The 18,846-nt window shown below is 40.8% G+C and overlaps 1 protein-coding gene across 1 annotated transcript in view; it reads left to right on the top strand.

The window, feature by feature from the left end:
* nrxn3b (neurexin 3b) overlaps positions 1-18,846 on the top strand; it is a 302,450-nt gene that overhangs the window by 66,992 nt on the left and 216,612 nt on the right. Inside the window, exons 5-7 of the mRNA XM_030047060.1 lie at positions 29-330; positions 3,898-4,059; positions 16,599-17,037. Coding sequence (XP_029902920.1) covers positions 29-330; positions 3,898-4,059; positions 16,599-17,037 — 903 coding nt within the window. The remainder of the gene's footprint in view (positions 1-28; positions 331-3,897; positions 4,060-16,598; positions 17,038-18,846) is intronic.

Raw genomic sequence — 18,846 nt, 5'->3', positions numbered from 1 at the left:
TGTTTTCTCTTACTGCTTCTCATTTCAGCGAGGGAAGAGAATGTGGCCACCTTCCGTGGCTCGGAGTACTTCTGTTACGACCTGTCGCAGAACCCCATCCAGAGTAGCAGCGATGAGATCACACTCTCCTTCAAGACCTGGCAACGCAACGGCCTTCTCCTCCACACAGGGAAGTCCGCCGACTACGTCAACCTGGCACTGAAAGACGGGGCTGTGTCTCTGGTGATCAACCTGGGGTCTGGGGCCTTTGAGGCAATCGTTGAGCCAGTCAACGGAAAATTCAATGACAACGCCTGGCACGACATCAAAGTGACACGCAACCTGAGACAGGTAATCGGGGGTAACGGTGATGGACGGCTTTTGGAGACAGGCGGATTTTGCTGTAGATTAGCTGCTTCCAAGAGCTCTGAGAGAGCTGGCGTTAAGAATGTCACCTTGTTCTGATTGGTTGTCATTCCATCGCCACAGTTCAGAAACATTTTTGAGACAGATGTCATGATTTTTTGTTTGTTTGTTTTTGTTAATATTTTTTTTAAACTTTATTTCATTCTTAAATTTTCATTGTTCTTAATGGATAGGTACAAGAAAAATAAACTGGGCAAAGCTGTTCTGCTTATTGTGATTGATAGCTTAGCCCAGGTACCATTATGCTAGGTATTTTTCTCTGCTGCTTATCTCCGTGTTGAACTTCACTTCCCAGTTCCCTCAAATTAAACTTATCTGATACTTCTATTTTGCTTCACACTCCCCTAAGCTGACACTCCTGTCAGGTGCTGTCGCTATCTTCTTGCTTTCAGAAACTCTTTTTTATCCTGCTGTGGAATATAGGCTTTCACTTTAAAGTAAGGCAGAGTGTGTTTGGCTTTGAGATGTCAATTAACTTGTATTTATAGTGCAGATGATGATAGTGTTATATGATGCTTTTTTAAGATAGGGATGATTTTCAATCATTGTGCATATTTCCACAAACAAAATTTGTTACCTCAGTGATCTGCTTTATGTATAGGCCTTTCCTTATATAACTTATCACAAGGATTAGCTGTTATTGTTATTTGGTGGAGCTACAAATCAATATACTGCACAAGCTGCTGAAGAGGAAAGAGGAGGAAAACAATGTTTAGATTGATAGCTAGTGCAAATCAATGAAATAAAATAATAGTGGTGCATAATCAATGTGAAACATATGTCGGTGTTAGGAAGATAGTGAAAATATACATATTCTAATAATTTGTTTCTGTTGTTCCATTTATAAGAGGCAGATATATGTAAATATTATATCTTGTAAACACTGTTTACATAAAATCAATTAAAGTTCTTCAGCTTTGTGTTACTGCAATTGAAAAAGCCTCACCGAGAGCCTCAGAGAAAGCAGCAACACACTGAGATACTGCGCTGTATGGAGCAAGTTTAGCTTTAGTGAATAGAGATGTTACATAGTGTGAATGGACACTTTACACTTGATTGTCTTGGTCGACCTTTAGTGTGTCTGCAAGGTGAGACAGCATTTAATGTTGCTCTCAGAGCAGCGGAACAAGTAAGTGCCGATTTCCTGACATTACCTGACAGTAAGGTTTTCCTTACAGGTTACTACAAGGGTGTAGCCTTAAATCCCACGGGGATACACACACAGTTTAGGGGGTTAGAAGCCAAAAGCCGAGGGGCTGCTTCCCTGCTTTCTTCTATCTGTTTCTTTCTTTCTACCGTTCTACTGTCTTTCTTTCACTATCCTCTTTCTTCTTTGGAAGACATGCTTTGTTAGACTAAGGGTGAAAAAACACTACGAGATTTTGTTGGGATATAGCTCCAATTAAGCCATCCTACACAAATTTAGAAGATCACAGCTGAAAATCCCAGATAATACAGTAGCTTTTCTTTGCAATACCCTGATCTAGAAAATTTGGCTAGGATGGTGAAGATTGTTCTTTTCTGCTACAGTGAATCTGTGACAAAATCATGTAGTGTTTATTCACTGAAACTAAACTAACTCATCCATGGTAGAAATCATTTTTATTACTAACAAATATCTAACCAACTAATGTACTAACATCCTAATTCTTCATCATTGGTTTTCGTTTTTGTTTTCTCTCCATCCTTATTAACAACCGTTTTTGTTCACTATTCTTTTGATTTCCTTTCTTCCCCTTTTTCTGGAAAGCAATCAGGCATTGGACACGCTATGGTAAACAAACTACATTGTCTGGTAGATATCATTCTTATTGTCTTTTTTTGGGTTTGCCGTGTGTCCCCTCCCCCCTCTCTTCTTTTATTCGTTCTCTTTGAGTTCCATCCTAGACACTCTTATCAAAAAATGAGGAGATGGGTTTGTATTACCAGGCAATTCTTTCTTCACTTCTTCTCAATTTCCTCCCTGACCTGCCAACAACCTCCTTCTTCTTTCCCCCACAATCCCCCATCCTGTTTTTTTCACTCTGGCTTTTACTTTTTTTTTTATTTGTTTTTTCCACATTGCTTCAAAGTTCAAACAAGTTTTAATAAAGAAAACAAAAGAAAAAAAAACTGATTCGACTTCTTTGCCTTTGTCAAGGCGACTTACCTTTTGCTTTTTTTTTTTTCACACAAAAAGCCCCCATTTTTTGTGAGGACTGTCGTCCAGAACTGACAGAAGCTTGCCACAATTCCAACAAAGATGGTGACCTCAACCTCAACACCGAGCCCTAAAAGAGAAAATACCAAAAATGGCAACCCTTAACCTTCATTGCGGGAGCTCTGACAGTTGTTTCCAACTCACTATGGCGCATGGCATGCCCACACTCATTGACCTTTCACCACCCCCAACCTCATATGACTTCAACTCTCTCACCCATAATAACCACTAACACTCTAATGCACTCATTCACCTTCCACCTTTCACTCACCCTCCCCTCCCTGTGTGTATTTTTGTAGCATGCTGGTGAAAATAGTGTTGTGTGTTTTGTGGCTAACCTTGATCCCCACAACCCCTGGGCCCATATGCATAAAACGTCAAAGAATAAGCTTTCTGATCTAGGATTATTGGTCTGGTCAAGTGACAGTGCAAACTTCACCGTGACATCAGAGCTAAACCTGGTCAGAGATCAGCACTGACTATTCTGAGACAGCCTTTGAATATGGACCCTGGTCTTGATTGTGCATGTGCCTATGCACCCTGTTCGGCTTGCTCAAGCTTTGCATGGCCTCATTGAATCACTTACTCCCTTACATGTCCAATTAAATGTGTTTAATTTGCCTTCTAACAGTGGAGACCTTGGTTTGCACATTGATGTGGTGTGAGAAGCCTCCCTTTGTTTTGCATGTGCGTGGATTATGTAGACATGGATGTGTGCAAGAGAGGAGAGTGTGTGAGGTTGTTGGTGACTGTGGGACTGAATGTGTGCGCGACTGTAGGCGTGCGTAGGTGGTGTGCGCGCGTCTGCGTGCGTGTGTTTGTATGTGCTTGCATACGTGTGTGTATATGCGTGTCTGCAGTTACCAGATAAATCCCAAAACCTAAGACAAGTGCAATCGATTTGTCCTTGGTTTGAACATTGTACTAACCCTCCCCCCAACCAGAAGTTTCAGAACCAAACCTAGAATCCATACTCTTACCCCCATCAAAGATAAAGAAAATATGCCTCTGCCATATTTTCTTTACCTGTCCTGTGAAACCTATGACTAAAAATCCATTAACAAGATCAAAACGCTGTCTTATCCAAAACCAAATGCTTCGAGGTACCAAACGATTCAGTGAATGGTAAAATGAGACACCAATCTTCAGTGTGGAACCTAAAAAGAAATAAAAAAGTGCTTGTACCTCATTTAGAATGCAGACCAAGGAAGGAGATGTGTTTTGACACACAGTATGAGGTCAAATCCCAGAGTGTAATGGCTCGGCTTTGGCTATGTGTTACCCTTCAACAGGTGACCATCTCCGTGGATGGGATCCTGACCACCACAGGCTACACCCAGGAAGACTACACCATGCTGGGCTCCGACGACTTCTTCTATGTGGGTGGGAGCCCCAGCACTGCAGACCTGCCTGGATCCCCAGTTAGCAACAACTTCATGGGCTGCCTCAGAGAGGTAGGCAGTTTAACAGGGGGATGAGGGGTGATGCCATCCCCCTTGTGAGCAAAATCACCAAAATGCATTCTCCTTGTTAACTTGCCATTCCTCCTCTCTATCCCCTCCAGTTGGCATGCAATCATTGATCATTATTTAGGATTGATTTTCCCTGAGGTTTTCTTGTAATGTTTTATATCACTGCAGTGCTCCCTTATAATAAGCCATCCACCTGTTAAAAATTAATAAAGCACCTACGGGATAGGAGGGACTCTCAAAACTTTATATCCTTGAAACAACAAGTCAGGGATTTTATGGATTCGCCCCGACTGCCCCTGCAAGCACGCAGATACTGGCTGTGAATGTAATATCTCAAATAGCTTTTATTTGACTGCTTTCAAATTTGCTGTGCACATTTATGATCCCTAGAGGAAGACTCTTATTCATTTTGGTGACCCCATGACCTTTCCACTAGCACCACCATCAGGCCTGAGGGCAAAAACAATGTCTTAATATAAATTGCAATTCTAGTAGTAACCCATAATATCTCTTACTTTCATGCCAGTGACAGTTTTGTAGGAATGGGTGTCAAGTCTTACAAATGGTGGCAGTTTCATTTTGGAGCAGAACTTTTCATACGCAGAACTGGACACACACACACACACGCACACGCACACACACACACACACACTTGTTATCGTGCATAAATGTGCAGCAACATACAAATGCTCCCTCGGTATTTACTTAGCCAAGGCAGCTGTGTCAGATATGAAAAAATCAGCATGCCTTCCCCGTCACGGTAGGAGAGGGGGAAAGGGGAAGGAAAATAAAACTGCATTATCAATTAAAGCTGCTGAGTTGGCAGAGGAAGTATCAGACTTTCAATATTCCTGCGCTTAATCTAATTCATAACACTTACTGCAGTTTGTGTGTGAGAAAATATCCCAAAATTGCTTCTGTCACATGTAATTTGCAGCATCAGCTTGAGTATACTGCTAAAATGTCTCCCAATGGGCAGCAATCCGAAAGAAATATTTGCTTGTGATAAAACGGGAAAAGCTTTGTTGTTGTTTCAGGACGTTTATAATGTATTTACTGGCTCTTTTAGCCGGCGAGTAAAGCCAAAAGTATATTAACTAGCCTGTTATTTACATTTTGCTTACCATTAATCATTCTCTGGCCAGTAATGATTATAAAGCGAGGACTGTTGACTCTACAGACTTATGAAAATGTCTAGATTGATTTCTTAAGGCTAGTAGATGGCTTAAAAATAGAATTATGTTTTCACATCGCATTGGGAGCATCTGTGTTGCTGAGTTTTTTCTTTGTGTACTTTGGTGATTTCCTCTCAGGATTCAGTCCCTGTTGTCCAAGTGTCAGCTTGATTAATACAGAACAGTTACAGCATTAACCACTTTTGGTTCAAGTACCAAGTGTTTGTACGAGCTGTGGTGTGGTTTCCACTGAAAAAAACAATTATGATTATCATTTTATCTTGCTGAGAAATGTTAAGTTTGTGTCTGGGGGTGTGTTGTAGCACAGCCACAGATTTTTAGCAGAAAGGGAGCTAAATGTTCTGATTATTAATGAGTTTGCTCTTTAAATAGCGCTTGTGCGCATGTGTTTGTGTCTGTGTGTGTGTGTATGTGTGTCTGTGCCTGTGTACTTTGCACCTACCCGTGCCCTGCCTGTTTTCACATGTCTTTACTTGTGTGAACAGGTGCCCATGTACCACAGAGTTTAATGACATTGATGGGATCAAATGTCATTAAAAGCCATAGGCATAGTCATAATGAATGTCTCTATAACAGCATTACAATGAAGACCAGCTCTGATGACCTGAGTACCCTGTGCAGACTTTTATTCCTTTCATAGTACATCTTCATGTATCAGTGAGTAAATCAGAGAGTTCTCAAGTACACTTTTCTAAGCGTTAACTACACCCACACTTTGCTTGTCGTGGCTCAACCAGGGTCATGTTAGATTAGCTTATTTTCACATTACAAAAGAAAAAAAAATAACAGTTGAAAAGTGAGGGGAGAATGGGAAAAATATGCATGTTTGGAAACAAAGATACCCTAGTGGGCGTACACAAACAATGCATTCCCCCAAAAAATCAAGACGATAAAGAGAGGCACAAATGGATTTGCCAGCAGAACAGAAACAAAATGACACCAAAATTCAGTAAGGAGTGAAATATGTACAAAAATATCAAAATGCCAAAATGAAAGAAAAGGGACTTACTGTAGCCTTAGTAAATATAATTTTGTGTGTGTTAGTGTGTGTGTGACTGCCTGTGTCATTGGATGAGGAAAGAGATTCTAGATTTTTCTTTCTACCATTTCTATTACAAGCAGTGTTTGTTTTGGCACTGAGTCAGCTTAGGAGAAAACCAAACCTTTAAAAAAGTGATTAAAGTATTGATTAATCAATCGACTGTCCTTGTCAGAGCACAAACGGGGAGGTGACAGATTGATGGCTGATATGACAGCTCGGTAGGCTATGTCTTGTTTTTACCCAGTGAATATTTTGTGCTGTAAGTGGCACCACACTGCATTCTGCACACAGTAAGCATTTATATGTGTTGTCCTTGAAATTTAGGGATCAGTAAGGGCTTTGATCCTTCCACCAGCCAAGGTAAAAGACCTCTCACTGCTCACCGTACGGCAGTTATGCATTTCCATAGGGATAAAAGAATAAGTCAAATAAAATTAAATTAATTAAACATATAAATACATTTTATGTTTGTCACCCTTGCTGGGTGAGTTGTGCAGGAATGGCTCATATAGTCAGAATTCAGACACTTAGTCAAAAGGGTATGCACAAATACAAAGGTAGGTTGTAGAGACCAGGCAACACCAAAACCACTCCAAACATGTATTTTGGATAGAGCAAAGTTCATACTCCTTAGAAGTAAAATAAGTAACTGACAAGTATTTTGGTATAGTAGCAATATAAAGCAAGTGTAAGGCTGCACCAAGCACTAAATGAGAGGATTTGATTGGATCGGCGCTGGGCTGCTAGTAAGATGTCCAGTGAGGAGCCTTGATGCATGAAATAACCAGATCTGATCCAGTTATTTCATGCATCAAGTGCAGCCGTATTAACTCCACAGTTATAGCATGACCATCACTACGTGGCTTGCAATTTCATTAAAGTCCACTTGAAGAGTTTTCACAATCTCACCATGTCGGTGTCATTGAGGACACTGTAATGTAGCCAGCGATTCAACATATCAGATAAGGGGCCATAACATGGTGCTTAAAGAACAATTTTATCATCATCAATCTCTTATTCTCAAGGATTTGAGGCATTTTCCAATGAGAGTGAGAGTCTCTTCCACTTAACTGGAATTTTATTTTGGTGTATTTCCTTGGAGGATAGTAGGATAGAATAGAATGGTCTTTATTGGCATTATATTCTGGTACAATTAATTTTCACATGGATTCTGTCAATGTATTTAAAAAGAAACAAATAAATTGAAGCAGTACTATAAAAACAGCAGTAATCGTAACAGTAGCAGCTTAATAAATAAGCAAACAGTTGGCAGCTTAATAAATTGTGTCTGAGTTAGCACTACTTCTACACATTATTGCCACATTTTTTATTTTTCTTTAGTAGCAATAGAAATTTAAATGAGAAGATATTTAAATTCAGGTTAGGTTGGACATTGAAATGTTTATGAGCCATGACAAAGAAATGAGGGAAAGTTCAAAAATCTAACCAGATATGGCATGCATGTAAAAATGATTGGAGGTAATGTGGATGGCTTGTGAGGCTGTAACTCAAAATTAGAGTGGCGTTGTCCTTTAATCTGCCACTACCTCTATGCTGGCAGCTCCCCACCATCTATTCCTCCCCCTCGCGCATGTGCACAGACATACCACAGAGACACACACACATAAGCAGACACATTTGGGTAATGGGTAGCAAAGAGAAAGTCACCTTGTCTGGATTCTTTTATCTCTTGACTGAGTGGCTCAGGCTGTTGTTTCTCCAGTCATTACCAGGTTGGCTAATTTATCCCTGCTCCTTTCTTCTACTGCTAATGACTCTCACTCCTTCTCCCTCACACACTTTCTCTCTCTCTATCTCAGACACACACACGTGCATACACACACACACACACACACACACAATCTTGGACTTATATCTTTGTGAGGACATTGACTTTGATTCATTTTATATACAGCCTTTCCCCAATCTCAACCATTACTAACACATGCCTAGCTCAAACCCTTACCCTAACCTTAACCTAAACCTAATTCTAACTTTAACCCTAACATTAACCAGTAAGCCACAGTTTGCCTTTGTGGTTGTGAAGACCAGCCAAAATGTCCCCACTTCCCAAAATGCCCCCAGTCTGTTGGTTAAAAATGCATTCTGATCCTCACTATGTAGCATTTACAATTGTGCACGCACGCACGCACACGCACACACACACACACACACACACACACACACACACACACACACACACACACACACACACACACACACACACACACACACACACACACATACACGCACACACACAGGTGGAGAGTTGCCTGAACAATTTAAAAGATGTAAACGAGGATTTATTGCCTGTCCTCTTCATTGCTCAGCCAGCAGCCCCTTAAAACACAACAGTTGTATTGCAGTTGCTCTTCAGCTGCTCAGACATCAGATGCTCAGATGCAAATGTCTACATAAGAGCCACACCCATTAGCCACATCTACAGCACCAATTACTGCCAACAACTACACCTATAAACTAGAAATGCACTCCGAGAGATGCTACACCAACACACCACATGCCACATGCTCTTTTGGTAGATATGCCACTTGTATTATCATATGGAAAATTTTATGTCCCACTTTGACCTTAACGGATTAAAAAAAAAAGAGAGAGAAAAACGTGAAGGTGATAACTTTAATGGCACCATGAATGCGTCATAAAATTAATAATATGTTAAATCCTTTATTGCTTAACCCTTCCTGCTACCTACTGTACCGCGGTCTAGTTTGATCAACTTTAAAACCTGATCGGTCAGTGTTCTCGCTGTGCTTTTTATACAGACTTTGCTCATTTCTGTCACTATAGACACAAGCAAATTCTGTTTATGCTAATCATGACTTACACTTGCATCTGTGCATATTACATCGTGGGCTGTGACGCTAAGGCAGTTCTATCTTCTGTGCATTTCTAATATTATCCATGTAAGTGTGACTCAGCATAAACAGGCCTTTCGGAGAGCATTGCGCAGACAGATTCATGGAGGTGATTCACCATGTGGCCGGGTAGTGGAAGTACTGCGTGATCCTCAACTGTTCATCATATGCAGCTCCATTAAGCAGGCATGATGCCAGCTGCAACGTGCACGCGACAATCCAAACTGCTCACGAGTGGCCACATGAAATCCTTGTCCCTTTATCCGGCCATTTTGCCCATATCTAGCATTATCTTTCCTCCTTATCCCTCCTCCTCCGAAGTTCTTACTGGTTCTGAACGTGTATGTGTGTGTGTGTGTTTGTGTGTGTGTGTGTGTGTGTGTGTGTGTGTGTGTGTGTGTGTGTGTGTGTGCCTGACTGTGTGTGCCTGACTGTGTGAGAGCATATTCATGCATACACTCGCCCACATTTGCCGCCTGTGTATTATCTCTCGCTCTCTCAGCTTCTGTCCGCTTCTCCAGCTCTCCACCACCACGTATTTCTTCCTTCCTGCCCTCTCCACCTTTTCTTTCGGATTCAATATCCCCAGATAATAATGAAGGAATGATTCAGTTGAGTTTGGCCTGTTGCTCAGATCAGAGTGCATCAGTATCTCTGTCTGACTGTGTGTCTGATGTCTGGCCTGAACACTCGCATCAAGTAGACTCATGTGGGAACACTGGTGCATGTTTCTTTTGGTACAGTACAGGATGGAAAAAAAAAAAAAAAAAACGTCTACCACAGCGCTTAAAAACTCAAAATACTCAAAAACAACAACAACAAAAAACTTACATTACTTACACTGCAAAAATCTATGTCTTAACAAGTCTTTTAGTTTCATATTAAGTATTAAGATCTTGCTTTTCTCAAAACAAGTGGAAAAAGAGAAGATAATCCCACTTGTTTCCAGTGGTAATTAGGTTGTTTACAGAACTTTTTTTTTTTTTTTAGGTTTTTTTTTTGCATTTCTGCTTTATTCGATAGTGACAGTAGAGGGACACAGGAAAGGAAAGGGAGAGAGAGAATCACATGTAGCAAAGTGCCTGAGCCGGATTTGCACACAGGCCACTGTGGTAAGGACCTAGCCCTGATAAGTGGGATGCCCTCTACCGGGTGAGTGAGTGTTTAAGACCAAATTATTTGCCTAAATGTTTTGCTAATATTGAGATTTTTTTTGCAAAAAGCAGGAAGAGGCAGTTATTATGATGATGGGTGAGTGAATGCCTCCCTTTCCCCCATTTGACAACAAAAGAGATGCCTCTTGCTGCATTGCAACCCCTCTTCCTATCTCGCTTTAGTCTCTGCTGCACTCATCTGCGCCCTTAGGCTGCATGAGATGTCATCCATGCACAACACTCAGGCACAAGCCCCGCCCCCTGCTCGTGTTCGACCATGTGGGCTGCAGAGGGTCATGTGACTGAGGGCCAGTGGGCAGCCGCCTGGCTCACTCACTGGTCGACCTGATGTTTGCAGAGGCATGCAGTGTGCCCTACCCCCCTCTTACCACACAACCACACACACACACACTACCCCCAGCAGCGTAGGGCACCCGTGCCAGCACTGGAGCTGTGTAGTGTGCATCGGCAACTTGTGTCAGACTGTCGGGGGGGCTGGCAGGGGCTTGTGGTGTCATCGCAGCACTACTCAGGATGAAGGGAGGGGAGGAGGAGGAAAAGGAGGGGAAAAGAGGAGGGGAGGAGGACAGTGAGTAACACAGGAGGAAGGAAAGGCTGTAATGATGGGAGAGAAGGTGTGAAGGCTAAAAAAAAAAGGGAGTATGAGAGATCGGAGAAGACAGGTGGGATCGGGAGGAATGTCAATAGGTGGGAGAGAGCGAAGCAAGCATGCAAAAAAAAAGGAGAGGTGGAGGAATGAAGAACAAGTGAAAGATGAGTAAGCGAGGAGAAGAAGTAGAGGGAGGGCAAGAGACCAATATTTGGCATTTGAGAGGAACACTGTCGTCATCAGTTTTGTGTTAGTCACCACAGTATGTACATCAGTACTTGTTTTCCCCTCCATTCCAAATGCAAATGTCACCCTGTCCTTTTAATTATTAGGATTATTTATTTATTTATTTATTTATTTGGCTCAGAGGCCCAGACATTATGAATGGGTAAAACCGCAAACTTTAATGAAATGACTCCTCACCCTCTCGAAGATTTGAAGTGGACAAATAGTGTTTCTATATATTTACAGAATTTGGGTCAAGGTGATACCTTATACACACTGTTGGATCCTACTTATAACAATAACCCTTGGATTATATGATCGTATTATAAAATGAGTTTACCGCAAAATATTTCTACATCTGGTTGCCAGATTACTCCTCCTGTCCCAGTTATGGCCATGATAACTTTAGCAATAATGATTTTTGAAATTAGAATTCTGTAAAGGTACAATCTCTTTATAGGTCAGCAGTAATTAATCCCAGTGTTCCCGTTCTTTTAGGGCTTTTGTGCACCTATTGGGCAACCTCTGCTGAACACATGAGAAACATGTTACTGATTCAGGATGGGGAATAAAAAAAGGATTCGTGTCTCCTTGTTTGTCTAACAGAATTGCAACATCTGCGTGCTCAGTATATCCTCCACTACGATATTTTGGCAGGGATGTGACACTAAGTTAGAACAGTCATTTTACAATTAATTTCCCAAAAAAGCATATTCAAACTCTGGCATATTCCTAAAATAATTCTGGCTAGCTGTCACTGACGTAGTGACAGCTTTCTGAGAAAAAATAACAGACTAAAAATAATAAAAAAAAAAAATGTCAAGAGATCCTGTGGGCTCGGTTTGGGACTTCTATTATTTATTAACTCAATAGCTTATGCTTTCACTGGCATTCAATAAGCACTAAAGTATTGAGTTTGGGTGTGTTGTCACTGCACCACTGGCCCAACAAGACTTGCCCCCTGAATATAAATATACCACTTAAAATCATTTGACCTTGTGAATTTAAAGGCCGTAGTATACTTGCCACAGAGACAAATTTTGACAAGCTTATTCAAAGTAAAGCATGAAGCCTATATGCCAAACCAAACGTATCAGGGTGTACTATATTGTACTGGGATCAGATTTGCAGTGTGCCTAAGGCTACAAGCACAACTAGTCAAAACACTCATTTTCCCTCAGCTGCCTTTGTCGCTCTTTCACAGCATCCATTATTGTTATGATCACGACTATATCTGGTTTTCCTAGGTTACTGCTAAAGTCACACTGAGATAAAATGGCTTCTTTGTGTGCCTTTTCAGCTTATTCTCACTATCTTACATTATAGCTCTTTGACAAGTTTTGCCAAAAATAATACACATTTTATTTTATTGTAGCTTTATAGCAAAATCTCAACACTTATATTTCTTGGGAAACAGAGGAAGCGGCGACTGTGTGCCAGAGGGCTGCTTAAAAATTTCAGCCACATCATCACAAATTTTTGAACAATCAACTCACCTCTCCTATCAAATAAAACTGCATTTCTCTCCCTAACTGATCTGTTGTTGGTTTCCAGAGCTTGAAATCTCAGCAGTCATTGATCAACAGCACTCATGAGCCACTTCTGCTGTATCATGGTCATTTGCACATGTGAGCATGGTAATTAGTATGTATTGTACCTTTAAATGATCCATCTTTGCATTTGGTCATGCCTTAAAATTCGGTTGCAGCAGTCAATGCATCATGCCAAAGAGGTAAGATTCTCTCAAAATCTCATAATGACTTAAATCGTAACACACCCTGATCAGCATTGAGTATAAAATGAACATTTCAAAGCTGTGTTGCAATGTATGCGTGCTGCTGTGCTTGACTGTGTTTGACTTTGTTGTCAATACAAAATAGAATTTTGGTAATTAGATTGATTTCCAATAATGATTACGACATATCACCAATTTCATTTGTATCCATCACCCGTCTTATCCAGTTTCAAACAGTATTTACTCACTAGCTATTGTGAAATTGATCGTTGCTTGTGCTTGGTAAACACTGACATATATAAGGGTTTTTTTTGTCTGTGTGTTTGAGCACATTGAGGACTATTTCTCCTCTGTGGAGCTTTTGGGGGCCCACTGTGTGTCTGTGTGTGTCTCCACTCTATTTCAGTGGAATTACCCTGCTTCTTCATTAACACTGGGGCTAAATCACCAGCCGACAGCAGCTGTGGCCAGGGCCAAGAGGACATGAGCACTGATCTGAAGTAGATTAGTAAGGGGGATTTTGTGTGTGAGTGTGTGTGTGTGTGTGTGTGTGTGTGTGTGTGTGTGTGTGTGGGTGGGTGTGTATGTGTGTGTATGCCCCTCTCCTTGTTGCCTACCAGGCCAGATCAATATGCCATCCAGGGCAGAGATGGAGGATCTGGGCTTTATGGAGTCGTTAGAGGCCCTTGTGCGTGCAGTGTGAATGGGCCCCACAAGGCTGCTTGATAGGCTGATGGGTAGCATTGCAAAGCACAGCCATAACAAAGGCAAAGATGAGGTACACAAAGCCACAGTAGGCAATTTCTCTTTTATAACATCATTTCCATTACGTTATTGATCAGCCTGCAGCAGAATGGACAACAGAATCATAATGCCAAAACAGATCTGCTCAATGTCAGGGGGCTAGTTGATTGTTAGATTAGTACGTCTGAGTGATATTGAGGTGCCTGGGGGGGCGTTTGGTAAAGACTTTCCACTGTCAAGCAAAATAAGAAGGAGGGCCAGGCTGCCATATTTGGGGTTTAAGACATGGAATCGCAGAGCCAAACAAAGACAAAGTGCCTTGGGACTTCTCTAAACAGATGAAAGCCATTCCAGGAATAACAAACTAGACTGATTGTTGTATGTAATGCTTTACGTAACATGCTTTCTGCTTGAAATCAAAACTTCATCACAAAAGCCAACCCTGGCCCACTAGCATTATTTTTTGATTGATATCATCTGCAGAAAAAAACGTGTTTTTTAGAAATAAAAAACATAGAGATATGTGTACTTGCAAATGAAGTCTTTGTTTTCCTTGAGCTCTGTGGTTAGGGGATTATGGGACTGCATGGTCACAGTCACACTGCTATTAAAAAAATCTATATTGCAAATGAGCAACACTGAAGGGAATGTCCCTTTTCTCCCTCTTGTCATGCAATATTCAGTTTGTGCTTGTGGCCAAGAGTAGTCTAACTGAAATATAATATCAGTACGACACTGTGAATTTTTGTCTCACCTGCATTTGAATAAAATGGTTTGCAGATTATTATGGCTGGACCAAGAACGGTCTAAAAGTCAGGTGAAAGTGCAGTGCATATTATTTGGTTTTAACAAGTAAAAAAAAAAAAAAAAAAAAAAAACAGTGGCTAAAGCTGAGATAATTAGAGCCATGTGGTACTGCAAAATAAAACAAAAAACTATTCTCCAAATCAACCCCATTTAGTATAAAGTTTTGTTGTTAAGGTTGTAAGGGTTAAGTTAACATAATGATTTCAGCCTCCCGTAGACCAAGAGCAGAAATTCACCTGGAACATATGTGAACATATAAAGATTATCCTTTAAGGTACAGTATGAGTTAAGTGATGAAATGGAATGACATACTCAAACAATATGGTTTCATCCTGTAACTCTACATGCCCTACAGTATGTATCTCAAGTGTAGCTTTACATTCCCTCAATTTTCTCTCATCTTCCTTCAGCTAGCCTCTTTTGACTCTAAGAAACAGTTTCATCCTTTTGATACAGAGTGAAATACGCTTTCATTTCATTTCTTTCAAAAGCAAAGAAAATTAGAAAAAGCAAAGCAAACATACAAGAAAGCTGCTTATAAATTAAAAAAAAAAAAAAAAAAAATCCAAAAGACCAAAATGACTATAAATTACCCCCAAAGATGTCAAAAAAAAAAAAAAGGTAAAACCCTTTAAAATAAAAGTCCACAGCTTCATTAGAGCCATAGGGTGAATTTAGATTAAGCACTTAAGCACATTTTGTTCCTCACCATGTTCAAGAGATTCAAGGGCTCTTGTCCTGTGATTTCCACTGGACAAAGATGTACTCACCTGCATATACACACATGCACACAGACTTTTTGAAAAATATGCCACACTGACACACACCGTTTTTTTATATATAGCTTGTAGTCTTCGAGATTTCTGTCTCTCTCTTGTTCTCCCTTTCTTTCTCTATTTGCCTCCTGCCATATTTTCTTTCTCATCCAATTTCCTTCTTTTCTGCTGCCCTCATTCACACCGCTTCGTCTGTCCCCTGCGTCGCCTCCTCTCTCTTTCTCCCTCTCCTTCTCTTCAGTCCTTCTCAGGGCTCGGGTCACCTGTGTTGATTTACTGTCAAATCTTCCAGGATTATTGGTAATCCCAGAGCAGTAAAATCTGTTTGCTGACAGCTGTGCTCCCTCTATCACTGTTGCTGTTTCCTGCACACACTGCCCTATATACCAGAAAGAAAACCCCGTCTTTTTCCCCAGATAAAAAAAATGAAGGCATGAAAAAAAAAACATTAATTTTCCGCCTCAGTGGATTCCAATTGACAATACTCTGCTCGCTTTTTCTGTGGTATTTTGTTGTATTTGACTATAATGTGAGGCTGCTTTCTCGTTTTATGGATTAGGGGGTTGGTGCAAATTTATTGTGGGTAAATAGGTGTGATATTGGATATATTCTCCCAGAGACACTGATACCCCTTTGGGGTTTTACCCTATCTTCACTAGAACTGCCCTTTTTGAACATTACTGGGGAGGACTCTCTAATATCCCAACTGTCACATCACACTTTGCACAGTAGGCGATAATCAATCCATCGGAAATACAGTCATGTGTTTGTGTGTAATCTCCTTTCCAGAGTATGGATTGAAGCTGAAATAGAAAATTTCTGAGATACAATTTGTGCTATGCGCATCTTAGAAGATATTAGTTTTATTGATCCATCTGTCCTTGAATCTACAATATGTGATATTGCCAGTATGATTATGTGATATTGCAGTATGCAATGCAGCACAGTGTATTAACATAGAAAATGTTGTTTTTCATCTGTCCTGGCAAAATATTCCCTGCAGAGACTGACTATGAGCATCATCTAAATTTAATAAAAAAAATCAAACCTTGCTGACACTTTTCATGCTGAGTTATAGTCACCAGTCACAAAAAGTTGCATGCTGTTATTATCTCATTACTTGGATTCCCAACACGTACTTTACTTATTTGTATGCAGAGTTTATTTTTGCAACTACAAATAATAACCAGATTGACATAATTAATTGCAAAATAAGTGCCCACTATCAGTACTGTGAGTGCAGTCAAAAACCTGACAATGCTGACCAGCCTGATACCCATCATCCTTTTCTGTCTCAGTTTTTCTACATTACCAAATTACAGTTGAGAATATGCATCTCCTGCATTGTTTACCCAGGTGGTATACAAGAACAACGATATTCGCCTGGAATTGTCCCGCCTAGCTCGCATCGTGGACCCCAAGATGAAGCTCCAGGGCGATGTGGTCTTCAAGTGCGAAAACGTACCGACGTTAGACCCCATCAACTTTGAGACCCCTGAATCCTACCTGGGCTTGCCAAAGTGGAACACCAAGCGAGTCGGCTCCATCTCCTTCGACTTCCGCACCTCTGAACCCAACGGGCTCATCCTCTTCACCCACGGCAAGCCCCAGGACCGGCGGGATGCGAGGGGCCAGAAGAACAACAAGGTGGACTTCTTTGCAGTGGAGCTGCTGGATGGAGGGCTGTACCTGCTGCTGGACATGGGCTCAGGCACCATCAAGGTCAAGGCCACACAGGCAAAGGTCAATGACGGGGCCTGGCACCATGTGGACATCCAGAGAGACGGTCGCTCAGGTGAGAGTGAAGCAAGGACAGAGGGGTGAGGGTAGGAGATCAGGACCCATAAGATCTATGAGATTAGTATCTATGGTTCTGCCACATTTTGCAGTAGATTAATAAAGGCTGGAATTCAGACTTTGATAGGATTTTAAGCTACTTTTAGCCATCGTGTTTCAGTAGTAAAGGAGCGATTCCATTTTCTATAGATTCAGTAAGCTGAACCTTTCTTAAAACCTCTCTTAAAACACAGAAAACTTTGAACAACAAGACTCCTATATACAAAAGGAAGGCATCCTTAAATTAATGAGAGCTAATCCCATCCCATCTTATTGTGTTTATTGCCAGAAAACCTTATCGAGCTTGAAAACACAGTTAGTGTCACTATTTTGTGGTAGCATGACTATTTGCAGCCAAAACAAAAATTCTAACCATTGATTTTTACAATATCAGTAACCAAATACTTTTGCAAGTGTGTTTTTCTTTACCAAGGGGATTTTTTTTCAACTGAGAAAGACTTGTGTAAAAAATAAAATGGAAATAGAATAACAAATAATCTAAGTATCCCATGTATGTACTCTTTGCACTGTGGTGTGATAATAGCTGTCACAGTGCAACTGCAACAAACAGTAAAAAATACAATTTTAAATCATGCGGGGCTATCATTGCAAGCACAGTAGGATGTAAAAACTTTCTCAGAAGAGTAATTTCTGTGATGATTTATTGCTGGGATAAAGTCATACCTCTCTCTTGATAGCAACTGACTCTGTTTCCCCTTGCTTGCTTCCATCTGTATGTCCTCTGACCTCAAAACATGGCCAAATACACAGAGAGTATTACCGGAAGATTATATTAGAGAAAAAAAGGTTAGGAACTTTTGTTGCCTTGAGCTCCATACACAACACAATCTCTGCATTAGGTGGGATCCTCCCAGAGGACTGTGGTGTGTTAGTCTCTGCTACAGCTTGTGTTATATATCAGGTTAGAGCAGCCAATTTAACCATGTGTCAGGGCTCGCTGCTTTGATTAATCACCACCCCATCCTCCAGTGCGATAGCTGAGTGGAAAGTAGGATTTTCACAGGGAAAAAGAGGAATGAGACAGATATATGGATATGAGACTGAGGGCTGGTTAAGAGCAGGCATAATCACACTTGTGGCTTGAATGAAATGTTAATGGGAGTTTCAAGTGAATTAAGTTTCTTGTCTGCAAAGCACTCCAGCCAGAATCACTCTGTCTGGCTGCAAGGTGAATGTAACACTGGTAAAATGTGAGAGCTCACATTACACCATATTCAGACAGCTAAATTTGGGCTGTATGGAAAAAAGTGACCTTTTCATCTCCTTGCTACATTTACTTGACCTTAGCAAGGGCTGTTAGAAAGGTCCAGGTAAGATTGCAAGATAAGGGAAAACCTGAAAACAAACCATGCCTTTCTACCTCCTTCAAATAAACTATTTAAATGTCCAGGGAGGTGAAAATGTTTTTGTATTCCTTTTGCCGTAGCTCTCAGTAGAGTAGAACAAACTGAAGAAATAGACCAATACAGTACAAGATAATAGACAAGTAAAACACACAAAATGTACAATACAGCAGGGTTGATAGTGTCTAGCCAAAATCACAGTTATTATGTCAAATGCTTTACTCTCTGATGAAAGTTCATCCATGTGTGATAAAAATGGTAGCATTTGTTGCTACTGCATCTTTTCATTTCAGATTCGTTGCATTACAGATGTGGTGTGCACTGGATTTGTGTGTGTGTGTGTGTGTGTGTTGTGTGTTGAGTATACATGCACCCACTAACCTGAAGCTTGTTCAAGAGTTCTC

This window comes from Myripristis murdjan, chromosome 24 (genome assembly GCF_902150065.1).
Source record: "Myripristis murdjan chromosome 24, fMyrMur1.1, whole genome shotgun sequence".
Taxonomy (NCBI): domain Eukaryota; kingdom Metazoa; phylum Chordata; class Actinopteri; order Holocentriformes; family Holocentridae; genus Myripristis; species Myripristis murdjan.
The sequence above is the reverse complement of the archived record's forward strand: the minus strand, read 5'-3'. Positions and strand labels throughout refer to the sequence as shown.